The 24,927-nt window shown below is 42.9% G+C and overlaps 1 protein-coding gene across 1 annotated transcript in view; it reads right to left on the reverse strand.

Annotated features, from left to right (window-relative positions):
- Positions 1-24,927, reverse strand: part of LOC126132440 (lutropin-choriogonadotropic hormone receptor) — a gene marked incomplete at its 3' end in the record, with an annotated part of 796,081 nt that overhangs the window by 314,013 nt on the left and 457,141 nt on the right. Inside the window, 1 exon segment of the mRNA XM_049915180.1 lies at positions 10,425-10,499. Within this exon segment, the coding sequence (XP_049771137.1) occupies positions 10,425-10,499 (75 nt within the window).

Here is a 24,927-nt window from a genome sequence, read left to right on the forward strand (position 1 = left end):
AACACTGAGCCGTAACGAGCTGGCGCCAGTGTTATTTTGTTCATGTATCGTTGAGATCGATTGTGGTTGAGCTAAGCTGTCTTTTCTCTTCGCGTGTCTTATCTTGCGGGTTGGCGGGCGCAGCGAGTTCGTTGTTAGCCTTCGAAGGGTAACCCTCGAGATCTCGTGACATTCGCTGGGAGTCGAGTGTCAACGGCTGCCGAACGAGAGTGATGACCGTTACATGGTGTGGTGTGAAATTGGTTGGCGTTTTGGCGACACGGGCAGCTTGGAGATACAAGTTCCGCGACTTCGCTGAGAACAAAATTTGAAGTGAAGCCGTGAAGCTGTGGAACCCTTCCCTCGTATTGTGTACGTGATACGGAGTAAGTGGTCGTAATTGTTTTGTTGACTGACGCACTCAGAACCATTTACACTTTATTATTATGGTGAGACTTTCATAGTCGAACTTTAAGATGGTGTGGATGTGTTCAGTTGGTTCAAATGGCTCTGAGCACTATGGGACTTCACATCTATGGTCATCAGTCCCCTAGAACTTAGAACTACTGAAACCGAACTAACCTAAGGACAGCACACAACACCCAGCCATCACGAGGCAGAGAAAATCCCTGACCCCGCCGGAAATCGAACCCGGGAACCCGGGCGTGGGAAGCGAGAACGCTACCACACGACCACGAGATGCGGGCGATGTGTTCAGTTGGCCTAGTTAAATGGTGGCCGTTATTTGAAAGTTTTCTCAGAAGTTTTATTAGTGCTTTGTGTCTCTTGCAATCAAATGATTTTATGTTGGCGTTTTCAAAGCCTGCACCCTATTAATGCAGTTGCCCATGTGTAAAATACTTAAGGTCAAAGTTGCGATTCTATTCTGTCTGTAGTGTAACGTGTTCCTTTACACGCTTACCCATATAGCGAGTCAAAGGTTCTGCCGTGTTTCCATGTTTTAGAGTTATTGGAATGTCTTTGTGATTCGGGTAGAAACTTTTGATTGTGCCAGCGCCATGGCGGGGAGTGAAATGTCGTCCGAGGTCTAGGCCTGGCAGTGTTTAAGAACCTGGCCACTACCGGGAATTATTCACATATCGCCTTCCAAAGTTTAGTATTTATCTTCCTTCCGCCAAGGTGGGTTAAGCTATTAGATATGTAAATATATATGGTATGTAACCTCTTCGTGCATGAACCTGGCCGTCCGTTGTGACCGAGCGGTTCTAGGCGCTTCAGTCCGGAACCGCGCTGCTGCTACGATCGCAGCCTCGGACATGGATGTGTGCGATGTCCTTAGGTTAGTTAGGTTTAAGTAGTTCTAAGTCTAGGGGACTGATGACCTCAGATGTTAAGTCCCATAGTGCTTAGAGCCATTTACATGAACCTGTTTACTTAAATATTACGGATTGGCAACTGGCTAAACCTTAAGCTTCATAGCATCCGCTGAGTTCCTTGTGCAGCTCTTTCTAGTATTTTTTTTTTTATTAACACGTCTGAGCACGTGAACATTTATTTTTAAAGATCAGTGTTTCTGCCGTAGTTATTTATTTAAGTGGTTCTATCATGTTATGGGACTTAATTGCTGTGGTCATCAGTCCCCTAGAACTTAGAACTACTTAAACCTAACCAACCTAAGGACATCACACACATCCATGCCCGAGGCAGGATACGAATCTGCGACCGTAGCAGTCGCGCGGTTCCGGACTGAGCGCCTAGAACCGCTAGACCACCGCGGCCGGCTATCATGTTATGTAATTGGATCTTAGCTTGGTAATAGTGTTCAAGTGTCATGAGGTCACCCTTTACTGGAAGTTCTTTTTATTATATGTATTTTGACCGAAATCCTATATGGGAGTTTGGATTTCAGAAGTTTGTCAGTAATTCTGTTTTCTTAATGAAGGACTGTTTGATTACCGAGTACGGTGGGTTTCTAACTGTATTTGCAAAGCTTTATTTCGTGGCTCGTTCACAATTTGTAATTGTCAAATTCCTTAAAAGGCGTAATGTCAATAAATTGTGTTACTTATAAATTATGACTACAAACCTTGATTCCATCCCGCTTCCTCTTTTATGGTTTTCAAGGTATGGTGTGTTAGTGTGGTACGATTAAGGAAATCACGTAGCAAGCATTAAAAAGAATCCGCTAAATGTCAGTTACACGATAACTCACACAAATCTAAAGCCTATAAACTCAACTAAATTCTCTTGGATTACAATTACGAATAACTTCAGTTGGAACGATCACATAGATAATGTTGTGCTGAAAGCAAACCAAAGTATGGGATGTATTCGCAGAACACTCACAGAAGTAACTGGTCTTCGAAGAAGACTGCTTACGCTACGCTTGTCCGTCATCTTCAGGAGTATCGCTGTGCGATGTTGGATTCGCACCATATAGGACTGACGGAGGACATCGAAAAAGTTTAAAGAAGGCAGCTCGTTTTGTACTATCGTGAAATGGGGGAGAGCGTGCCACGGATACGATGCACGAATTTGGGTGGCAATCACTATAACAAAGGCGTTTTTCGTTGCACCTGGACACTCTCATGAAATTTCAATCGCCGACTTTCTCCTCAGAGGGTGAAGATATTTTGTTGACGCCCACCTACATAGACATAAATGATGGTAATAATGAAATAAGAGAAATAAGAGACCGTACGAAAGATTCATTTTTCTCGCGCACTGTTCGAGAGTGGAACGGTAGGGAAGTAGCTTAAATGTGGTTCGATGAAACCTCTTCCAGACACTTAATTGTAAGCTGCAGAGTAATCATATAGATGCAGTTGTAGATGTAGACGTCAGATTGGGAGCTATTGCCTTTTTTCTCAGGGGTGACGTCGCAGGGTGCCACGCTTTTGCACCATTACAGCGAAAGGCTATAGGCACCTTTGAGCCGAATTTCAAACTTCTGCGTCGGTAATGGGTTTCGAAAAACTGATACTCTTTCTTGCAGTGTAGAAGGTGTTGAACATGGTACTTGAATAGGCATTATAAGATTAGCAGAAGATTGAAAATATGTAAGGCCGCGCGGTTTTAAAAACCGTATTTCCCATAATAGATATTCAAATGATGTGAGACACACCAGAGGTTTTTAACTGCTATGACGACTAGATACTATCGGGTTGTATCTCTGGTTGTTGTATATTAGCTTACTGTTTTCTTCGTTCAGAGAGGGCTGCCATTAAATTTAATAGTTTTTTTTTTTTTTTTTTGAGGGCATTAACGTCCACTTACGCATCCCTGGGGCACACCCAATGCTACTTTCTATTCTGCTGAACATTCACCACGCAGTGGGTTGTTAGTGTACAGTGTGTTGCAGTGTGGAACACATGTTTAAAATTTAGGCAGACGGAATGTACTTGTTCTTCTGCATCTACTGTTTGCAAGCTATTACGTGTGATTGAAAACTAGCCGCGTTTCATACGAAAGGCTTATCCTGAACTTTTGAGAGACGCTTATTGTCCGTCACGAATGACATAATATGCGGGTCTATAATATGTTCTGGGATACTGAAACAGTCAGACATTAGGAATAGTACACAGTTATTGTGTGTATCTGTTATTTAACCCATCTTCTAAACAGGAATTTCCAGTCGCATGACTTTTCACTCTGCGTCTCGTAATACTGGGGATGTTCCACATGGGGACACAGTCACTGTTTGGGACCCCCTCTCGAAACCATTTGCTGAGTTCACATTCGCTGTCGATAACATTTCCTTCCTTTCATTTTTCACATTCACAGCAGTGGACATCATAAATGTCACCGCCGAACATGTACTAAATAAAAATCAACGCCAAATGCTGAATGGGCATTCCAAACTGTCACCATGTACACCCCTGTTGCTATTGTGCATTGCTTTGACCTATCATAACAGCCGTGAAAAATTCTCAGTCAATATCTCGGACTATTCTTTGCGAATAGCGATATGATGCAAAGAAAAATGAGCCACCCGATCAATGATTTAAAACGAATAAAAGTATACGTGAGTTCATGTACAAACCAAGTATCTTGCTTTACTGTGTGAACACTAGTACAGTTACCGAATACTTCCAATTACTGTAAATATCATGCCGCGCGGGATTAGCCGAGCGGTCTAGGGCGCTGCAGTCAAGGACTGTGCGGCTGGTCCCGGCGGAGGTTCGAGTCCACCCTCGGGCAGGAGTGTGTGTGTTTGTGCTTAGAATAATTTAGGTTAAGTAGTGTGTAAGCTTAGGGACTAATGACCTTAGCAATTAAGTCCCATAAGATTTCACACACATTTTTTTTTTTTTTTTTTTTTTTTTTTTTTGGTAAATGTCATGTGATAATGCTGGCTTGTTATATTCAGTTTAGCAGATTCTGTTGAACTTCGTTCACTATCCCACCATAGTACACGATATTTACTTGTAAGCTGAACTTTGTGGTCTCTAAGAGAAAAAAATAAATAAAAAGTAAAAAACACGCACAACGAAGGGACTATCCGAATAGGGCGGAAATCTATAGACGTGTTGTACGCTACGGTCGCAGGTTCGAAATCTGCCTCGGGCATGGATGTGTGTGATGTCATTAGGTTAGTTAGGTTTAAGTAGTTAAGTCCCATAGTGCTCAGAGCCATTTGAACCATGTACAGGTAAACAAATGATTAAAATTTCAGAAAAATTGGACGAATTATTCAACAGAGCGAGCTTCACAGACTGAGACAGTCAGTAAAGCGTCGGTCCACCTCTGTCCCTTATGCGAGCAGTTATTCGTCTTCGCTTTGATTGATAGAGTTGTTGGATGTTGGATGTCTTTCTGAGGGATATCGTCCCAGATTCTGTTCAACTGGCACGTTAGAACGTTAAAATTCCCTGCTGGTTGGATGGTCCTGTCCACAATGCCCCAAATGACCTCAATTGAGGAGAGATTCGGCGACCTTCCTGTCCAACGTAGGGTTTGACAAGTATGAAGACAAGCAGTAGAAACTATCGACGAGAGCGGCCGGGCATTATCTTGCTCAAATGTAAGCGCGGTATGGCTAGCCATGAAGGGAAACAAATCGGGCAGTAGAATATCGTCGCACCGCTGAGCTGTAGGAATGCCACGGATGACAACCAAAGGGGTCCAGCTATGGAATGCAATGACTGTTGGTTGTCGGGCCTTACGGTGGGTGATAGTCAAGGATGGTGTCCCACCGCTGTGCAGGGCTATCCAGACAAGTCTTCACTGGCCATCGGGACTCAGTTCGAAGTGGGAATCATTACTGAAGACTACTCCAGTCAGTGAGATTCCAGGCCCAATAAGTGTCTGGAGACGCCCAGGACAGTAGCAGGCTACCAGTCAATCTGTCATCGGTCATCTGTCCAGACATCCAAGTTCGATGGTCTGGAGTGACAGTTCATTTTGCAGCAGAGCCCCTTTGGTTGTCACCCGCGGCAGCCTCACAGCACAGCGCAAAGACGACTATACTCTACGCCCTATTTCTTTGCACTTCATGGTAAGCCATTCTGGCCTTATATTTCAGCAAGATAATTCTAGTTCCTGTCTTCGTGCTTGTCAAACCCTAAATTGGCCTGCAGGGCCTCCGGATCTATTCCCACAAGAGAACGTTTAGAGCCGGCCGGGGTGGCCGAGCGGTTCTAGGCGCTACAGTCTGGAACCGCGCGACCGTTACGGTCGCAGGTTCGAATCCTGCCTCGGGCATGGATGTATGTGATGTCCTTAGGTTAGTTAGGTTTAAGTAGCTCTAAGTTCTAGGGGACTGATGACCTCAGCAGTTGAGTCCCATAGTGCTCAGAGGCATTTTTGAACGTTTAGAGTATTTTTGGCAAGGCCCTCCAACCAGCTCGGAATTTTGACGATCTAACGCGCTAGTTTGAGTGAATCTGCCACGGTATCTCTAAGAGGGATATCTCTATCACTCAGTGCCAAGACGAAGAACTGCTTGCATAAAGGTCAGTGTGGACCAATACGTTACTGACTTGCTCAGTTTGTGAAGCTCGTTCTTTTGAATAAATCATCCATTTCTTCTGAAATTTTAATCATTTGGATGTCTGTACATGTACTTCTGTCAATTTCCATTTGTATAATTCCTTAGTGGTGCGTTCTTTTTATGTATTAGAGCATTATATACAGGGTGTCCGACCTAACAGCTCTATGGCACATTTTCTCTGATGTTTCGGCAGATATACGTAATTTAGTTTTTGTAATGTCTATGTGGAGTCAGTCCAAAAACATAATGCTCATTACGCCTTTCAAGCTACGTGGATTGTCAGCGGAAATCGTCGGTTTTGTTTCCTCTTACAAACAATTATTTTTAGTGAATAATTCTCCTTGCCCTTTCGATGGAACTGTCTCAAATTAGTCAAGTGTGATTTTAATTTTATCGATGTGTACTAACAGGGACAGTAAAACACAATGAATAACAAGAACTTCAGAAGCGACTGAGCATTTCTGCTGCATTGTGGTGGAATTTGTGCGGGCCAGGACCCTGCTACCTACACGATGATGTGGCTTTAATGTTCTAGATGATATATGTCTATTTCGTATAGCTTGAATGTTTTAGGTATTAAGATTTCGAAGCGTGTTTGTAGATTACTCTTTGAATGTGCGTTTCGGGGAGGTCATATGTGTTCTGTTGGATGGAAGTTATATTTAACAGTTATTTTGTACAATTCTCCTTGTTTTTCTGTGGTACTATCAGAGTGCATTTGTGAACTTATTTCGTGACCTTTAACCCTGTAATGTAGCGTGCGTAGTGTGTAGTTACCTTACTCCTTACTACTTTCCAATTTTCTCTCTTCAATTTCACTGAAAAATTCAACAGTTTCAAAAGACATCATCTTAACTCCAGTGAAAGTTATAAGTTTTTATTACACTATTGCAATTTTGGCCTTCGACCATTATCAAGTGCTGCTGAAAATTACAGAATGTTTAAAAAATTATTTTACAGACTCATTATGTATCTCGGCGTTGTGGCGATTATACAAGACATTTTAACTATGTAGCCGTGTTACTTGCATGTTATGGCTTTAAGCCATGTCAACATAATGTAAGCTAACATATTTGTATGTCGTTGTCAATACTGTGAAATACATTTGTGACGTTGTTACACAGTGCGAACACACGTATTCAAACATCGTAAAACAACATAATCTGTAACTGCACATGTTCGTTAACCCACCAGTAGTCAAAAATGCATTAGACCACAGCTGCAGATGCACGGTACTAATATACATTTTGGCGCGTTAACGGATTACAGATATTGTTTTGCAATGTGTGGAGCGCCATTGCAGTCCAACGACTGTACTAGGGAGCAAAGAGTATGCCCTAGTTGCACAATTATGAAGTTTGCTATAAAATCTTACGTGACTTAGTCTTAAACCATCATAGATAAATGTGAGGATTACGCATCACATTACATACACAAGGGTTATATATCGTTATACATAAAATCTTACGTGACGTACTTTTAAAACATCATGAATAAACGTGAGAATTATACGTTGAATTACACACATAATGGTTAAGAATGAGCTGCTTTTCTAACTAAGCAGTAACAAAACTACAGAAATTAAGACACCAAATATCAGCAGAGAAAGAAAAATGGTTTGTCAGCTGAAAAAAAATGTACTTACCTTTGTTTTTTGGCCAACAGTTATCTACATTCCTCCTACTGAAGGGGGCGCGGGCTGGCATCTGTCAAACAACTGCTCTTTTGTCATTGAATTATAAAATTTACTATTTTAGTATAAAAAGTGTGGTGTCACCGCCAGACACCACACTTGCTAGGTGGTAGCCTTTAAATCGGCCGCGGTCCGTTAGTATACGTCGGACCCGTGTGTCGCCACTATCAGTGATTGCAGACCGAGCGCCGCCACACGGCAGGTCTAGAGAGTCTTCCTAGCACTCGCCCCAGTTGTACAGCCGACTTTGCTAGCGATGGTTCACTGACAAATTACGCTCTCATTTGCCGAGTCGATAGTTAGCATAGCCTTCAGCTACGTCATTTGCTACGACCTAGCAAGGCGCCATTACCAATTACTATTGATGCTGTAAAACATGTACCGTCAAGCGCGATGTTCACCAATTATGGATTAAAGTTAAGTATTCCAGCAGCTACGTACTTTATTTGCTAGTCTCAATTACTTGACCTGTTCCAGACCTCACGCCAGCCTGCGTGAGCTTAAACGCGTGCCTTTCGGCTTCCTGTCATAGTGGATTGGCTGTCTTGCCAGTACACAACAAAAAGTTTGTAGATGTTGATAATTATGACGCGATGATGGTGATGCACAGGATGTTATATGGAAACCGATGTGGGATGTCTGGATGGGAAAGGAAGTGATCGGTGGGATGTGGGTACGAGGAGGTGAGTGCGACGCCAGCTGATGAGGACAGGGTGAGTTGTGAGTTAGACCCTTCATTTGAAATGGGGTGGGCTGGGTTGGGAAACTTACGTTAGGATTGCAGGATTGGTAGGTTTTGTTGTGTCTAGACAAGACAGCCTAGACACAATGAGAGGAAGCCGAAAGGCACGCGCTTAAACTCACGCAGGCTGGCGTGAGGTCTGAAACAGGATACGTAATGAATGCTATAAAGAAAAGTACGTAGCTTCTGGAATACTTAACTTTAATCCACATTCGTAGAACATCGCTCTTGATGATACATTAATAGAATCTCAACATAAATTGAATACGGCGCCTTGCTAGGTCGTAGCAAATGTAGCTGAAGGCTATGCTAACTATCGTCTCGGCAAATGAGAGCGTAGTTGTCAGTGAACCATGGCTAGCAACGTCGGCTGTACAACTGGGCTGAGTGCTAGGATCTGTCTCTAGACCTGCCGTGTGGCGGCGCTCGGTCTGCAATTACTGACAGTGGCGACACGCGGGTCCGTCGTATACTAGCGGACCGCGGCCGATTTAAATGCTACAACCTAGCAAGTGTGGTGTCTGGCGGCTTGAAATGACGTCTTGAGATCATAAAATGCCCGCTGTATACATCATGTGAACGGAATATATGTAGTTGTACACCGTCAGTAATATATGTTATTAATGGTACGTCGGAGGTTCGAGTCCTCCCTCGGGCATGGGTGTGTTGTCCTTATCACAAGTTAGTTGGAATTAGATTAAGTAGTGTGTAAGTCTAGGGACGGATGATCTCAGCAGTTTGATCCCAATAATAGGAAATTACCACCAAAATACAAGGTGCAGGTTCTAACTAGCATCGACGATGAATCGGAGATTAAGTTTCATTACCTAAAAACAAATCAGAAAAGATTAAAATTCATGACACACTGAAAATTCACTTTCTCTATAGGACTGAGGACCCTTTAAGTAACTTTGCGCATTACTTGATGTGCTATGGTTTTCATAATGGTATAGGTCAAGGATAAACTGTAAAATATTTAAAGACGATAACTGCATTAAATGACTTGATTTTATTACATTGTAGTTAATACACGCCGTACCTGCGATTCCATCTACTTCAGTACAAGATTATCGACAGAAACGGATTAATTAATACATGCTACTCTGGCAGGTGGAGATAATAAACAGAAAGTAACCCTACAGTAGAAAATAATATAGCTTTTGTGAATGGGAGACTATTTAAGTAGAGGGATAACTGCTCCGACAAGTGCGCACTCGTAACTTGTTTTCTAAATCACCTATACGCTCAAATGAAACACTGTAAGAGGATCTGGAGAGTTTGGAGATGAAGGGAAGGTGGGATGTGTTGACAGAGGAGCGGTAGCAGGCCAGGGTTATCAAGGATGGGGGAGATTAGCGTGCTGAGACTAAAGCATATGAGAGGTGTAGGGAAGGCGAAGGTGTACTAAGTGAGCCGCTATAGTGTACAAGTGGAAGAAGGTGTTTAAAATAAAGTGACGTGCATGTCATTTGCAGGGAGAATGGTAAAGCTTTGGAGGAGCCGAAGTTCATACTATATTCGAGTAGGCAATAATGGGAAGTAAAGGAGGTTTTATATGTGTGTATAATGGTTGTGGGATTTAATACACATTTTCAGCCATTTAGTGGCTGTAGTCTATTGTGGTCTTCCTTTGTTTAGTAGGTGAAGGCTTCACGTTAATCTTTAGAACGTGTGTCAGTCCAAGGCCGTGCAGTGTTTTAGTTAGATGGCATGTACATTTGTAGATTGTCACGTAAATGTCTCTGGGACGAAATACTTCGGTGGTTTCTCCTGTAATTACTGCCGAGGGTTTTGCATGATTGAACAGCACCACTGACTACATCATGAATTCGTTTCGTTGTGCTAAACACATCTTGTGGCCTTTGCCATCAAGTTTGAGAATGAGAACAAACATAATGTATGGAACAGGAACTACACAAACAATAAGAAAAGAAAGGAAAAAAAAAAACGTTGCTATAAAGGAAGGCCTCCATAGAAGAAGCTAAAGCGTGTTTCACTGTGCTGCCAGTTCAGAAGCAGGAGACTGGAGTGTACTACAAGCGTGCTGTGGTACTTACACCATGTGTACGACGGCGGCGCGGCTCAGCCCCGTGAGGTCGGGCACCGACTCCAAACCCGTCCGCACCACGCGCCTGCAACAACCATCATGGCACCACTCACATATTTTCTACATTTTATCATGTTACCTGCAGTTTAAATACAGACTACATTTATCCTTATTTAGATTATTAATACCAGCATTTAATAATTTTTTCCTACATCGGCGTGTAAGATGAATACAATTACTGCTACAGCTAACACAGTACCACTTGCCAGCACCACAGTGATTTCTGCTATTAACAATACAACCACTACCACAACGAGCTATATTTAGTACTATTGTTACACTACACCCAGTTTCACTACGTCCATCAGTTACGTATTTTCCACATTTACATATACATCTATACTCTGCAAGCCACTATGAAGTGCGTGGCAGAATGTACTTCCCATTATACCAGTTTTAAGGGCTTTTCCTCACTAAATTCCGTATGGAGTGCGGGATTAATGATTGTTTGAATGCCTCTGTGCGTGACATACGAAATCTAATCTTGTCTTCTCGATTCTTGTGGAAGTGATATTATAGTATCTTCCTAGAGCCATTATTTAAAGCCTGTTCTTCAAACTTTGTCAGTAGATTTGTTCCTGCAGAGTGTCCCCCTTGGGCAAAACACAATTTTTATTTTTATTCCCCAGACATGTTTCGCTGGAGTTTCAGCATCATCAGCGGGGTTTTTATTATCTTTTTACTACCTGTATACATATAAATTTGAGTTTTTACGACACTATTTATAGATTAAAAACAGACAAAATTTTGTAAACACACACACACATACACACACACACACACACACACACACACACACACACACACACACACACACACACTTTATATATATATATATATATATATATATATATATATATATATATATATATATATATATATATATATATTGTTACCACATGCTGTGGATTTCCTGGATTTTAAGTTATTTAATGCAGTTGTTTTGTTTCACAGTTTTAAATCTGCAACAACCATATACACTCCTGGAAATTGAAATAAGAACACCGTGAATTCATTGTCCCAGGAAGGGGAAACTTTATTGTCACATTCCTGGGGTCAGATACATCACATGATCACACTGACAGAACCACAGGCACATAGACACAGGCAACAGAGCATGCACAATGTCGGCACTAGTACAGTGTATATCCACCTTTCGCAGCAATGCAGGCTGCTATTCTCCCATGGAGACGATCGTAGAGATGCTGGATGTAGTCCTGTGGAACGGCTTGCCATGCCATTTCCACCTGGCGCCTCAGTTGGACCAGCGTTCGTGCTGGACGTGCAGACCGCGTGAGACGACGCTTCATCCAGTCCCAAACATGCTCAATGGGGGACAGATCCGGAGATCTTGCTGGCCAGGGTAGTTGACTTACACCTTCTAGAGCACGTTGGGTGGCACGGGATACATGCGGACGTGCATTGTCTTGTTGGAACAGCAAGTTCCCTTGCCGGTCTAGGAATGGTAGAACGATGGGTTCGATGACGGTTTGGATGTACCGTGCACTATTCAGTGTCCCCTCGACGATCACCAGTGGTGTACGGCCAGTGTAGGAGATCGCTCCCCACACCATGATGCCGGGTGTTGGCCCTGTGTGCCTCGGTGGTATGCAGTCCTGATTGTGGCGCTCACCTGCACGGCGCCAAACACGCATACGACCATCATTGGCACCAAGGCAGAAGCGACTCTCATCGCTGAAGACGACACGTCTCCATTCGTCCCTCCATTCACGCCTGTCGCGACACCACTGGTGGCGGGCTGCACGATGTTGGGGCGTGAGCGGAAGACGGCCTAACGGTGTGCGGGACCGTAGCCCAGCTTCATGGAGACGGTTGCGAATGGTCCTCGCCGATACCCCAGGAGCAACAGTGTCCCTAATTTGCTGGGAAGTGGCGGTGCGGTCCCCTACGGCACTGCGTAGGATCCTACGGTCTTGGCGTGCATCCGTGCGTCGCTGCGGTCCGGTCCCAGGTCGACGGGCACGTGCACCTTCCGCCGACTACTGGCGAGAACGTCGATGTACTGTGGAGACCTCACGCCTCACGTGTTGAGCAATTCGGCGGTACGTCCACCCGGCCTCCCGCATGCCTACTATACGACCTCGCTCAAAGTCCGTCAACTGCACGTACGGTTCACGTCCACGCTGTCGCGGCATGCTACCAGTGTTAAAGACTGCGATGGAGCTCCGTATGCCGTGGCAAACTGGCTGACACTGACGGCGGCGGTGCACAAATGCTGCGCAGCTAGCGCCATTCGACGGCCAACACCGCGGTTCCTGGTGTGTCCGCTGTGCCGTGCGTGTGATCATTGCTTGTACAGCCCTCTCGCAGTGTCCGGAGCAAGTATGGTGGGTCTGACACACCGGTGTCAATGTGTTCTTTTTTCCATTTCCAGGAGTGTAGAACTTAATATAGAACAGCTATTTACTTCGACAATTAATGACGAGTGATTTGTAAGCAGCCTCCTTTGACGACTAATTGCATTTTCCTAGTGGTCTACCAATAAACCGTAATCTGCTACCTATTGTGCGCACGACTGAGCCTATGTGATCGTTCCACTTCATGTCCCTACGAAGTGTTACACACAGGTATTTGTGTCGGTTTATCGATTCCATCTGTGACACATTGATATTATATTCATAAGATACTACGTTGTTTCGTTTTCAGAAGCATACAATTTTACGTTTATGAACATTTGTAGCAATTTATCACTCTTTGCACCACTTATCAAGGTATGATCGAATACTTGCACAGCTTCGTTTAGAGCATATATCATTGTAGATAACGGCATCATCTGTGAAAAGTCTGAGGTTAGTATTGATATTCTCCGCAAGGTCATTAATACACAACATGAACAGCAAGGGACCCAACAAACTTCTCTGACCGAGCAAGGAGGCGCAGTGGTTAGCACACTGGACTCGCATTCGGGAGGACGACGGTTCAAGCCCCCGTCTGGCCATCCTGATTTAGGTTTTCCGTGATTTCCCTAAATCGCTTCAGGCAATGCCGGGATGGTTCCTCTGAAAGGGCACGGCTGATTACCGTCCCCATCCTACCCTAATCCTCGCTGTTTGGTCCCCTTCCCCAAACCAACCAATCAGCACTTCTCCGGGGTACATCTGAAGCTATTTCTATATCTGTCCATGAGTCTTCTTCATTCCTACCAATCCAGCCATAAATTTCGCTTGATATCCATATGATCGTACTTTCGACATTAAGCCTTGGTGTGGCACTGAATCAAATTCTTTTCCATAATCGAGATTGACTATATCTACCTGACTGCCTTGATGCATGGATTTCAGTATGTCATGTGAGAAAAGTGCGAGTTGGACTTAACATTATCTGTGTTTTCGAAATCCGCACTGCTTGGTATTGATAAGGTCGTTGTGTTCGAGGCATCTCAGTTGAGCTGAGAATATGTTCTGAGATTCTTTGTATGAGTGCAAAATATGACGCTGAATCATCCACTTCAGTCACTTGCCGGGTACGTCTTCTTGAATTCTCTCTACACCCAAGCCGCCGATGCAGCTTTTTATTACTTCAAAATATCTGGGACTACTGGTCGGAAAAAATTAACCTGAAAGCCCTACTTCCTAACTTTCCAACAGAAATCACACGATGGAACAAAACCACTAACAGGCCAAACGCGAGGATTAACTTCTTCTGCCAACATTCACATGCAAATGAAGCCTTATTTGATCTTACGTTTAATTTTTCAGCTTGATAGCATCTTCGCTACTTTAAAATCCATTCACCGTCTGAGAATTATTCTTTGACACCACGTTCCCTGCCTCAGCTGCATCGACGTACTCTGTTCCACACATACTTTTCACCAGCTGATTAAGCTCCTATTCTCAGATTTTTCAAGTAATCATGTATCCCATGAAAAAGAGCAATAGACTGTGGCGAGTCTCCACAACATAAACCATCTCTATCTCATCTCCAAAAGCTCCATATCCTGTCCGTTGGCAAATTTAACTGATTTGTACTTAGTGACCCAGAAATTCTCCCGTAAATTACCACTCTCTCAGCTATATTCCGTTTCTTTCTTAACCCTTCTGTAATATTGTGGTAGTGGACTGAAACGTAAGGTGGAGCTCTGACAATGCCAGCCACTCGTGCTGGTTAAACGTCAGAAAAATCATCAAACAAAAGTCGGCTGAACAATCCCAGAAAGAAGCCAGTAGGGAATTTGTCGACATGTGGCTGTGAAAGCCTTAACAAGTTTATCTTTGTGTTGAATTAGTCATATGCTGTTCAGTCTATATATTCCAGTTAGTCTCTTCCCAATAATACTGAGCAACGCAGAGGCACTATACGCAAATGCAACGTCGAGGTCTGAGACCGCTAACAGTGCTCTTGTCTTAATTACGATTCAACCTGATTATCTTTTAATATCACTAGCACAATCACAGCCACTTTCTCTGTGAGGAACCAGTACATCAAGTACTGAGTTTGTTGTTTATATCAGTTGCTAACAGACAAAGAATGACTCAAGCTAGGGTTTAACGTCCGCCGATCGCGATGCCGTTGGCGTTCGAACTCTAGAGCTAAAAGGCTGGGGAAGGAAAACGTCAGTATACTTTGAAGAGGAACATCCCAACATTGATCTTAAGCTATTTAGGGAACCGCAGGAAACGTAAATAGCCGGAGGGTAATTTGAACCACAGTCTTTAACTGTGGAAACTAGCTTATGAAAAATAAGATGTAGAAAAAAAAATGACTTACGTAAAAACTGAAAATAATGACTAAATGTAAGAACTGAAGGTACTTGGATTCTGAAAATTTAACGGTGTGTGTTACTGACCACTACTTAATCTTCCCTCTTAACCAATACTTGCAAAAATGGTATGTTAATACATACAAATAAGCGTTAACAACATAAGAAGACAAAGTATAGGTGTACTCTAGTCGAGGAGATATTACTGCTAGGAATATTATTTCCAACATTCTCAAATTATGTCCCGGGAAACGTATCCAACGCACTATATATGCAAATGTGGAAATGGGCGAAAAATAAACACTGCAACATTTTAGAAAGTCAGACGAGTTTGTACACAATACATGAATAATCATGCGCTACCAAAGCAGTAGCTCTGGGTAACTACAACACAAATAACCAGTTGTGGGCTCATTTGCAAGTTATCACATAGCACCGTCCGCCTGCTTAGCTGAGTGGTAACATGTTTGCCTACCGTCCTGCGGGCCCAAGTTCGATTCTCGGCCGGATTGAGGATTTCCTCCGCTCGTGAACTGGGTATCGTGTTGCCCTCGTCGTCATTGCAGCATCGCCGATACGGAAGTCGCCCAATATGGTGTCACCCGAAGTAAGACTTGCAACCTGGGGCCGAACTTCCCCGGATAGGGACTCCCGGTCAACAATGCGACATGACCATTTTACATAGCACCGTATGTACACACTCATTCACTTGCTGACTGTTTACTTGCCACACCGTGGCAGCTGTACTATTACATGCGAATATAGTTCCCAGTTTAGATAGCATTAATTAGCCTAAAAATTTGTTGAAACGAGATTTCGTTTGACAGCGTTATAACTTTCGAAATTAGTTCACAAACGCGTCTACTTTGATTCTGTTGGAATATTGTTAATTACGTTGTCAGTATCATATTTTAAAATATTCCGTCTGGTATGCCGTCGCCGAATGTATTTATTAAAGAAACCCAATTTATTTTTACTGTATGAGTAGGAGGTCTTCAGGTAGGGTTGTAGCGTCGGTGAAGATTTTAAGCATGTCCTGGTTCTCTACTGACTGCAGTAAATTTCGTTTTCGCGTGCTCTTGCGCTGGGGCTTGACGTCACGTGTTTTCAAAAGTAGAGCAGAGCCAGTGCGATAAGAGATACGTGCGAAACACTGACAAGAAGGTACAAAATGATAGGACCTGAGTTAAGAATCCAGGGAATAACGCGTTTGGTACTAGAAGAAGCTGGAGTGTAAAATCTGTAAGGGAAAAGAGAGATTGGAATACATCCTACGGCCGGCCGGTGTGGCCGAGCGGTTTTAGGCGCTTCAGCCTGGAACCGCGCGACCGCTATGGTCGCAGGTTCGAATCTTACCTCGGGCATGGATGTGTATGATTTCCTTAGGTTAGTTAGGTTTAAGTAGTTCTAAGTTCTAGGGGACTGACGACCTCAGATGTTGAGTCCCATAGTGCTCAGAGCATATTGGATGTACGTGGTTCTGAGATCAACAGTTTGGCATGGGATAGGGAATGGTGGCGGGTCTCATTAAACCAATTAGACGATGGATGACCCAAGAAACAAAGCAGGATTCTATTAAATTTAATAAGCACGTTTTTATTTACAAGAAATGTTGGTGTATATAGAATCTCCCAGGAGGAATGATCAACATTCAGGGATGTGACAGGAACGATCATGCGAAGTCTAGTAAACATGGGCTCTAAAATGCGTAACTAAAGAGCTGGGAGCACTTCATCTTCGATGCTACGGAACAAATCTCATCTCCCGCCGTCTCTTTACTTCCCTTATTTTGGGAGGAGGTACTATGGACGAAGAAAAGGAAAAAAGATTCAGTAAACATACGCTATAAACAGCATACCTTAAGAGCTGTGAGTATTTGCTCATCTATGCTACAGCTCTTCTACTGAACAAGCGCTCATAGCACTGAAGGTATGCATTTTAGAGCCCGTCTTTACTAGACGATTGTTTCTTGTTTTTGTCCTTAATACTTCCTCCCAAAATAAGGAAGGCAAAAAGCTTGTATAAGAAGAAATTTGTCACACAGTACCAAAAATGAACAAGTCTTCATAGCTCTTAACGTATGCAGTTTAGCGCCTATGTTTACTATACTGTATTGCTTCGAATGACCGTTCCTGTCATATCCCTGAATATTGAACGTTCCTCCTCAGACACACTGTATACGGATTTATAGTTGGTTCCTTAGTAAACAATAGTCATGCTACGAACCAAGGATTGGTGAGTTCAACGATTTTTTATGTAGTAAAAATTTTTGTATTGACCCCATACTCCAACTGTATACAGCATATAATTATGTCTGATGGTAAGTCTTCTAAATGGAACAACTGTTGACGAACATTTATACCAATTAGATTATTTATTTAAGTTTTTCGCGGCACACGCAGAGAACAGATTTATCCGATGCAAAATTTTAAATCAGAGACAACTGGGGCCGGCCGGAGTGGCCGAGCGGTTCTAGGCGCTACAGTCTGGAACGTCGCGACCGCTACGGTCGCAGGTTCGAATCCTGCCTCGGGCATGGATGTGTGTGATGTCCTTAGGTTAGTTAGGTTTAAGTAGTTCTAAGTTCTAGGGGACTGAGGACATCAGAAGTCCCATAGTGCTTAAAAAAAAGGACAACTGGAAGACAGAAAAGACAGAATAAATGAAGTGTTTGATGAGTAGACACACAAGGAGTTCGCGCAACCCTCGAGAGTGTAAAACATTCCAGACGACTAAAACTACACAATACCTATGCACAACGAAATCTGATACGGTAACGTTTCTTCTCCTAATCCTAAGTGAGATGGTGTTCAAGCATGTGGACGAAGCCAAAAACTTTTTCATTTTAACATTAAGTAGAAATCTTCCCACAAAGTTTTCATTGTATAAATACTAAAGATGCGTAGAAAATACCCCTTCGAGATCCATAGCTGAGTGTAGTCAGCGAATATAATTTCCGTGGATATAAAATAAATGATATCGCACAGAAATGTTTTGGAAATGACTACTTCATTGTCAACAACATTCTCTATCTGTTCGGGTAAGTGTGTAGTCCTCTTTGAGTTTCAAGAAATCGATTTTTTTAATTAAAATATTCTCTGCGATGTCTACTGTATTGTAGCGTTCATGCCGGGTTCGCCAGAAACTCGGTTATTGAGTTACAAGTCGATTTGTGGAAAAGTGTCTCCGAAAACCATTCACAGCAGGAAAAAAGTAGTCGACACATAATTTCAACGACGACTTAAGAAGCATTATGGAAATTACGAACGTGATGGAACTGGAGATCGGACCAGCCTGTTAAAACTTCTACAAAAAAGCGTATCGAAAGGGCGGAGCAGCTGATGAAAGAAGCTGCCATAGAGGTCCTCAGGACCACCATGGCCACGGAAAAGATGGAGGAGGACTTCCTTTGGATCTGGAATGAATGCTGTATGGTCCAGGAATCGCTGACTAGAAGTATGTTTAATTTAACTCCAAGAAATTTAACCCACATCTTTAAACGTATTTTTCGAAATCGTATTTTTCAAATCGGCAGTAAACATTACTTGAGAACGTTACATAAGATTTTGATCGCAATTTAATGCTGGCAGACTTCTCTGTCAGTGTAACAGCCGTTTTACTAGACCTTGAAATATTGATTTTCGCTGCACGCTTTTGTCCCGATTTTGTGGACGAAGAAAACGACATTTGTTTCATAACGCCACCATTTTCTTCGGACTTGATATTTTCCAAGTATCCTATGTATGCTGAAAGAAAATACGTTGAAAATTAATTATACAACATTACTTTGTTGCGAGTTCAATTGGAGGACTTCGGAATTCTCCCCGATGACCAATGTTCCAGGTGCAAGGGGTCCTACCTTTCGGTGCAGATATTATAGCGAGTGTCCGATGTAAACATATAAATGAATTCTTAAAGGGAAATGTGTAAAGAATAAAATTGTACCATCAGATTAAGTATTAATTTTTATTTTACTTGAAAAAAACACGAGAACGCCCAATTGTTCATGCGATCATGAGATCATTTGCTTAAGTGTGTGGGAAAGACCAGGGATATTGTCGTTTACAATACTAGTATTTATTTACTTAGATACTTGTCATTATATTTAAAGTTTTTCCTATAGTGGCTACGACGAAAGATGCTATATACAACAGAACAAAGACACGCATACTATAATTTAATAACACACTCCCTGTTTTTACATACAGAGAAGCATGATATAGTGCTGATATACTTCAAGACATGAATTATTTTTGATTTATCAGTACGGATCGGAGCGTGGAATGTCAGATCACTTAATCGGGCAGGTAGGTTAGAAAATTTAAAAAGGGAGATGGATAGGTTAAAGTTAGATATAGTGGGAATTAGTGAAGTTCGGTGGCAGGAGGAACAAGACTTTTGGTCAGGTGATTACAGGGTTATAAATACAAAATCAAATAGGGGTAATGCAGGAGTAGGTTTAATAATGAATAAAAAAATAGGAGTGCGGGTTAGCTACTACAAACAGCATAGTGAACGCATTATTGTGGCCAAGATAGACACAAAGCCCATGCCTACTACAGTAGTACAAGTTTATATGCCAACTAGCTCTGCAGATGATGAAGAAATAGATGAAATGTATGACGAGATAAAAGAAATTATTCAGGTAGTGAAGGGAGACGAAAATTTAATAGTGATGGGTGACTGGAACTCGTCAGTAGGAAAAGGGAGAGAAGGAAACATAGTAGGTGAATATGGATTGGGGGGAAGGAATGAAAGAGGAAGCCGCCTTGTAGAATTTTGCACAGAGCATAACTTAATCATAGCTAACACTTGGTTCAAGAATCATGAAAGGAGGCTGTATACATGGAAGAAGCCTGGAGATACTGACAGGTTTCAGATAGATTATATAATGGTAAGACAGAGATTTAGGAACAAGGTTTTAAATTGTAAGACATTCCCTGGGGCAGATGTAGATTCTGACCACAATCTATTGGTTATGAACTGCAGATTGAAACTGAAGAAACTGCAAAAAGGTGGGAATTTAAGGAGATGGGACCTGGATAAACTGAAAGAACCAGAGGTTGTACAGAGTTTCAGGGAGAGCATTAGGGAACAATTGACAGGAATGGGGGAAAGAAATACAGTAGAAGAAGAATGGGTAGCTCTGAGGGATGAAGTGGTGAAGGCAGCAGACGATCAAGTAGGTAAAAAGACGCGGGCTAATAGAAATCCTTGGGTAACAGAAGAAATATTGAATTTAATTGATGAAAGGAGAAAATATAAAAATGCAGTAAATGAAGCAGGCAAAAAGGAATACAAACGTCTCAAAAATGAAATCGACAGGAAGTGCAAAATGGCTAAGCAGGGATGGCTAGAGGACAAATGTAAGGATGTAGAGGCTTGTCTCACTAGGGGTAAGATAGATACTGCCTACAGGAAAATTAAAGAGACCTTTGGAGAGAAGAGAACCACTTGTATGAATATCAAGAGCTCAGATGGCAACCCAGTTCTAAGCAAAGAAGGAAAAGCAGGAAGGTGGAAGGAGTATATAGAGGGTTTATACAAGGGCGATGTACTTGAGGACAATATTATGGAAATGGAAGAGGATGTAGATGAAGATGAAATGGGAGATAAGATACTGCGTGAAGAGTTTGACAGAGCAATGAAAGACCTGAGTCAAAACAAGGCCCCGGGAGTAGACCACATTCCATTAGAACTACTGATGGCCTCAGGAGAGCCAGTCATGACAAAACTCTACCATCTGGTGAGCACGATGTATGAGACAGGCGAAATACCCTCAGACTTTAAGAAGAATATAATAATTCCAATCCCAAAGAAAGCAGGTGTTGACAGATGTGAAAGTTACCGAACTATCAGTTTAATAAGTCACAGCTGCAAAATACTAACGCGAATTCTTTACAGACGCATGGAACAACTGGTAGAAGTCGACCTCGGGGAAGATCAGTTTGGATTCCGTAGAAATGTTGGAACACGGGAGGCGATACTGACCTTACGACTTATCTTGGAAGAAAGATTAAGAAAAGGCAAACCTACGTTTCTAGCATTTGTAGACTTAGAGAAAGCTTTTGACAATGTGGACTGGAATACTCTCTTTCAAATTCTGAAGGTGGCAGGGGTAAAATACAGGGAGCGAAAGGCTATTTACAATTTGTACAGAAACCAGATGGCAGTTATAAGAGTCGTGGGGCATGAAAGGGAAGCAGTGGTTGGGAAAGGAGTGAGACAGGGTTGTAGCCTCTCCCCGATGTTATTCAATCTGTATATTGAGCAAGCAGTAAAGGAAACAAAAGAAAAATTCGGAGTAGGTATTAAAATTCATGGAAAAGAAGTAAAAACTTTGAGGTTCACCGATGACATTGTAATTCTGTCAGAGACAGCAAAGGACTTGGAAGAGCAGCTGAACGGAATGGATGGTGTCTTGAAGGGAGGATATAAGATGAACATCAACAAAATCAAAACGACGATAATGGAATGTAGTCAAATTAAGTCGGGTGATGCTGAGGGAATTAGATTAGGAAATGAGACACTTAAAGTAGTAAAGGAGTTTTGCTATTTAGGGAGTAAAATAACCGATGATGGTCGAAGTAGAGAGGATATAAAATGTAGACTGGCAATGGCAAGGAAAGCATTTCTCAAGAAGAGAAATTTGTTAACATCGAATATAGATTTAGGTGTCAGGAAGTCGTTTCTGAAAGTATTTGTATGGAGTGTGGCCATGTATGGAAGTGAGACATGGACGATAACTAGTTTGGACAAGAAGAGAATAGAAGCTTTCGAAATGTGGTGCTACAGAAGAATGATGAAGATAAGGTGGGTGGATCACGTAACTAATGAGGAAGTATTGAATAGGATTGGGGAGAAGAGAAGTTTGTGGCACAACTTGACTAGAAGAAGGGATCGGTTGGTAGGACATGTTCTGAGACATCGAGGGATCACAAATTTAGCATTGGAGGGCAGCGTGGAGGGTAAAAATCGTAGAGGGAGACCAAGAGATCAATACACTAAGCAGATTCAGAAGGATGTAGGTTGCAGTAGGTACTGGGAGATGAAGAGGCTAGCACAGGATAGAGTAGCATGGAGAGCTGCATCAAACCAGTCTCAGGACTGAAGACCACAACAACAACAACAGTCTTTTGATTGGTTTTATGCAGCCCATCACGAATTACTCTGCTGGGTCAATCGCTTCATTCAGAGAAGCACTTGAACCCTGTGATCTCAATTATTTGTTGAGTGTTTACAGTCTCTGTTTTCCCCGGCAGTTTTACTCTCTACGGCTCCCTCTACTACCATGAAATTTGTTCCCTGGTGTCTTGACACATCTTCCGTCCGTCCGTATGTTTCATCTAGACCGACTTAGTAGTCGCATGGTAGCGTCTCCACCGTCGGTGCAGAAGGACCGTGGTTAGATTCCCGGTACCTCTCCAGATTTTTTCTGAGGTAGGGAGGTGTAGTACCGAGTCCACTCAGCCCTTTGTGAAGCCAGACGAAGAGCTGCTTGAGTAAGGATTCGTCTACTGGCAATAAAGGGTGCAGTGATTGACAACCTACTGATCAGATGAAATGATAATGAAATCAAGACCCTAAGCTTTCGACAGGCGTTGATATATGTCAACGGGACAGTAGAAAATGTGTGCCCCGACTAGAACTCGAAATTGGGATCTCCTGCTTACACGGCAAAAGATAGTGCGACTGCAGGGATTTATCCCTTGCACGCTCTCCGTGAGACCCACATTTCCAACTTAATGTCCACACACTACATTTGTAGTGCCTTTGCCCATTACTCTCATTACTCGCGGCAGACAATCTTACCGAGTCCCGTAAGAGTTCGGGAAATGCGTGTGCATCCAGCACAGAAGAAGAACTCTTACGGGACTCGGTAAGATTGTCTGCCGCGAGTAATGAGTGTAATGGGCAAAGGCACTACAAATGTAGTGGGTGGACATTAAGTTGGGAATGTGGGTCTCACGGAGAGCGTGCAAGGGATAAATCCCTGCAGTCGCATTATCTTCTGTGCCCTCGGTAGCTCAGATGGATAGAGCGTCTGCCACGTAAGCAGGAGATCCCAGATTCGAGTCCCGGTCGAGGAACACATTTTAAACTGACCCCGTTGATGTATATCAACGCCTGTCGACAGCTTAGCGTCTTGATTTCATTATCATTTCATTCTGAGAGAGCTGCATGTCACCGATCGTATCTGTTCTTTCGGACATGTCCGACAGAGCAAAGACCTCCTTCATATACTGATCTCCCACAATCATAGATAGCTTCTCGTACTGCCTTGTAACTTGCAGTTCGCCAGTCGACAGATGCAAGGCTTAGTCTCTAAGTGGTGTTTACTTACTTTAATGGTTTTCAATATGTTCCTTTCTTCGTCGATCCTATGGTTCAAAAATGGCTCAGAGGACTATGCGACTTAACTTCTGAGGTCATCAGTCGCCTACAACTTAGAACTAATTAAACCTAACTAACCTAAGGACATCACACACATTCATACCCGAGGCAGGATTCGAACCTGCGACCGTAGCGGTCGCTCGGCTCCAGACTGTAGCGCCTAGAACCGCACGGCCACTATGACCGGCTCGATTCTATGGAGAACTGCTTCATTCCTATTCCCTAATTCTCATCATCCATCTGTTGCTCTATGTCTGAAATTTTTCGATACTCTTCTTTTTTAGTTTTCGCATAGTCCACGATTAACTATCATGCAATGTTGTGCTTTAAACGTCCATTCTCAGAAAATTCTCCCTCATGTTAAGGCCTTTGTTTGATGTTAACACTCTTCTTTTGGCCAGAAATTCCCTATTTGCTTGTGCTAGTCTATTTTTTATGTCTTCTTTGCTGTGTTATTCGTTTTGCTTCCAAAGTAGCTGGATCCCTTAATTTCGTACCGAGTGGGGTCGCGCAGTTGAAAGCACACTGGACTCTCATTCGGGAGTCGGGAGGACGACGGTTCAGACCCTCTCCGGCCGTCCCGATTTAGGTTCTCCGTGATTTCCCTAAATCTTTTCAGGCAAAAGTCGGGATTGTTCCGTTAAAAGGGCGTGACCGATTTCCTTCCTCATTCCTATTTAATCCGAGCTTGTGCTAAGCTTCTAATGACCTCGCTGTCGACGGGACGTTAAACACTAAGCTCCTCCTCCTCCTTAATTTCGCCTACTACGTGGTCACCATTTTCGATGTTAAGGTTGTGGCCAACTCGTTTCTGCTACTCTTCATCATTTTCGTCCCTCCTCTGTCAATTATCAATCCATATTGTGTTCTCTATTCCATTCGACAAATCCTGTAATTCTTATACAGTGTAGGCTTTCACGGCCGGTATTGTCTTCACTTAAAACTTCCGGGCTGATAGGCTGTTGTCGAAGTATAAAACTCTCCCCTGACGTTTCGTCTCCGACGGCGAGAGACATCCTCGAAGGTACAGCAGCGAACTGCGAAGGGAACTCTAGAAAGCGCTGATTATATAGGCAGTACAGAGGGCGCGACTGTCGATCAGTGGCGTCGCCTATGAGATTGTCTCTGGTAACGCCAACATTCACGATTGAAAGTAATCGATCGTCACGCTTGCGGTGCAACGCTGAGTTCAACACAGCCTTAGAACACTTGCGATCAAATAGAATGGCTAGATAACAAGCAATTCGAATTTCTAACTTCACTGGTGGGAGTGGTAACCAACCGATTATTCGAGCGGATGTGTAGAATTTCGAGATTGGAGACATACCGGTACCATCAG

This window comes from Schistocerca cancellata, chromosome 1 (assembly GCF_023864275.1).
Source record: "Schistocerca cancellata isolate TAMUIC-IGC-003103 chromosome 1, iqSchCanc2.1, whole genome shotgun sequence".
In the NCBI taxonomy this organism is placed as follows: domain Eukaryota; kingdom Metazoa; phylum Arthropoda; class Insecta; order Orthoptera; family Acrididae; genus Schistocerca; species Schistocerca cancellata.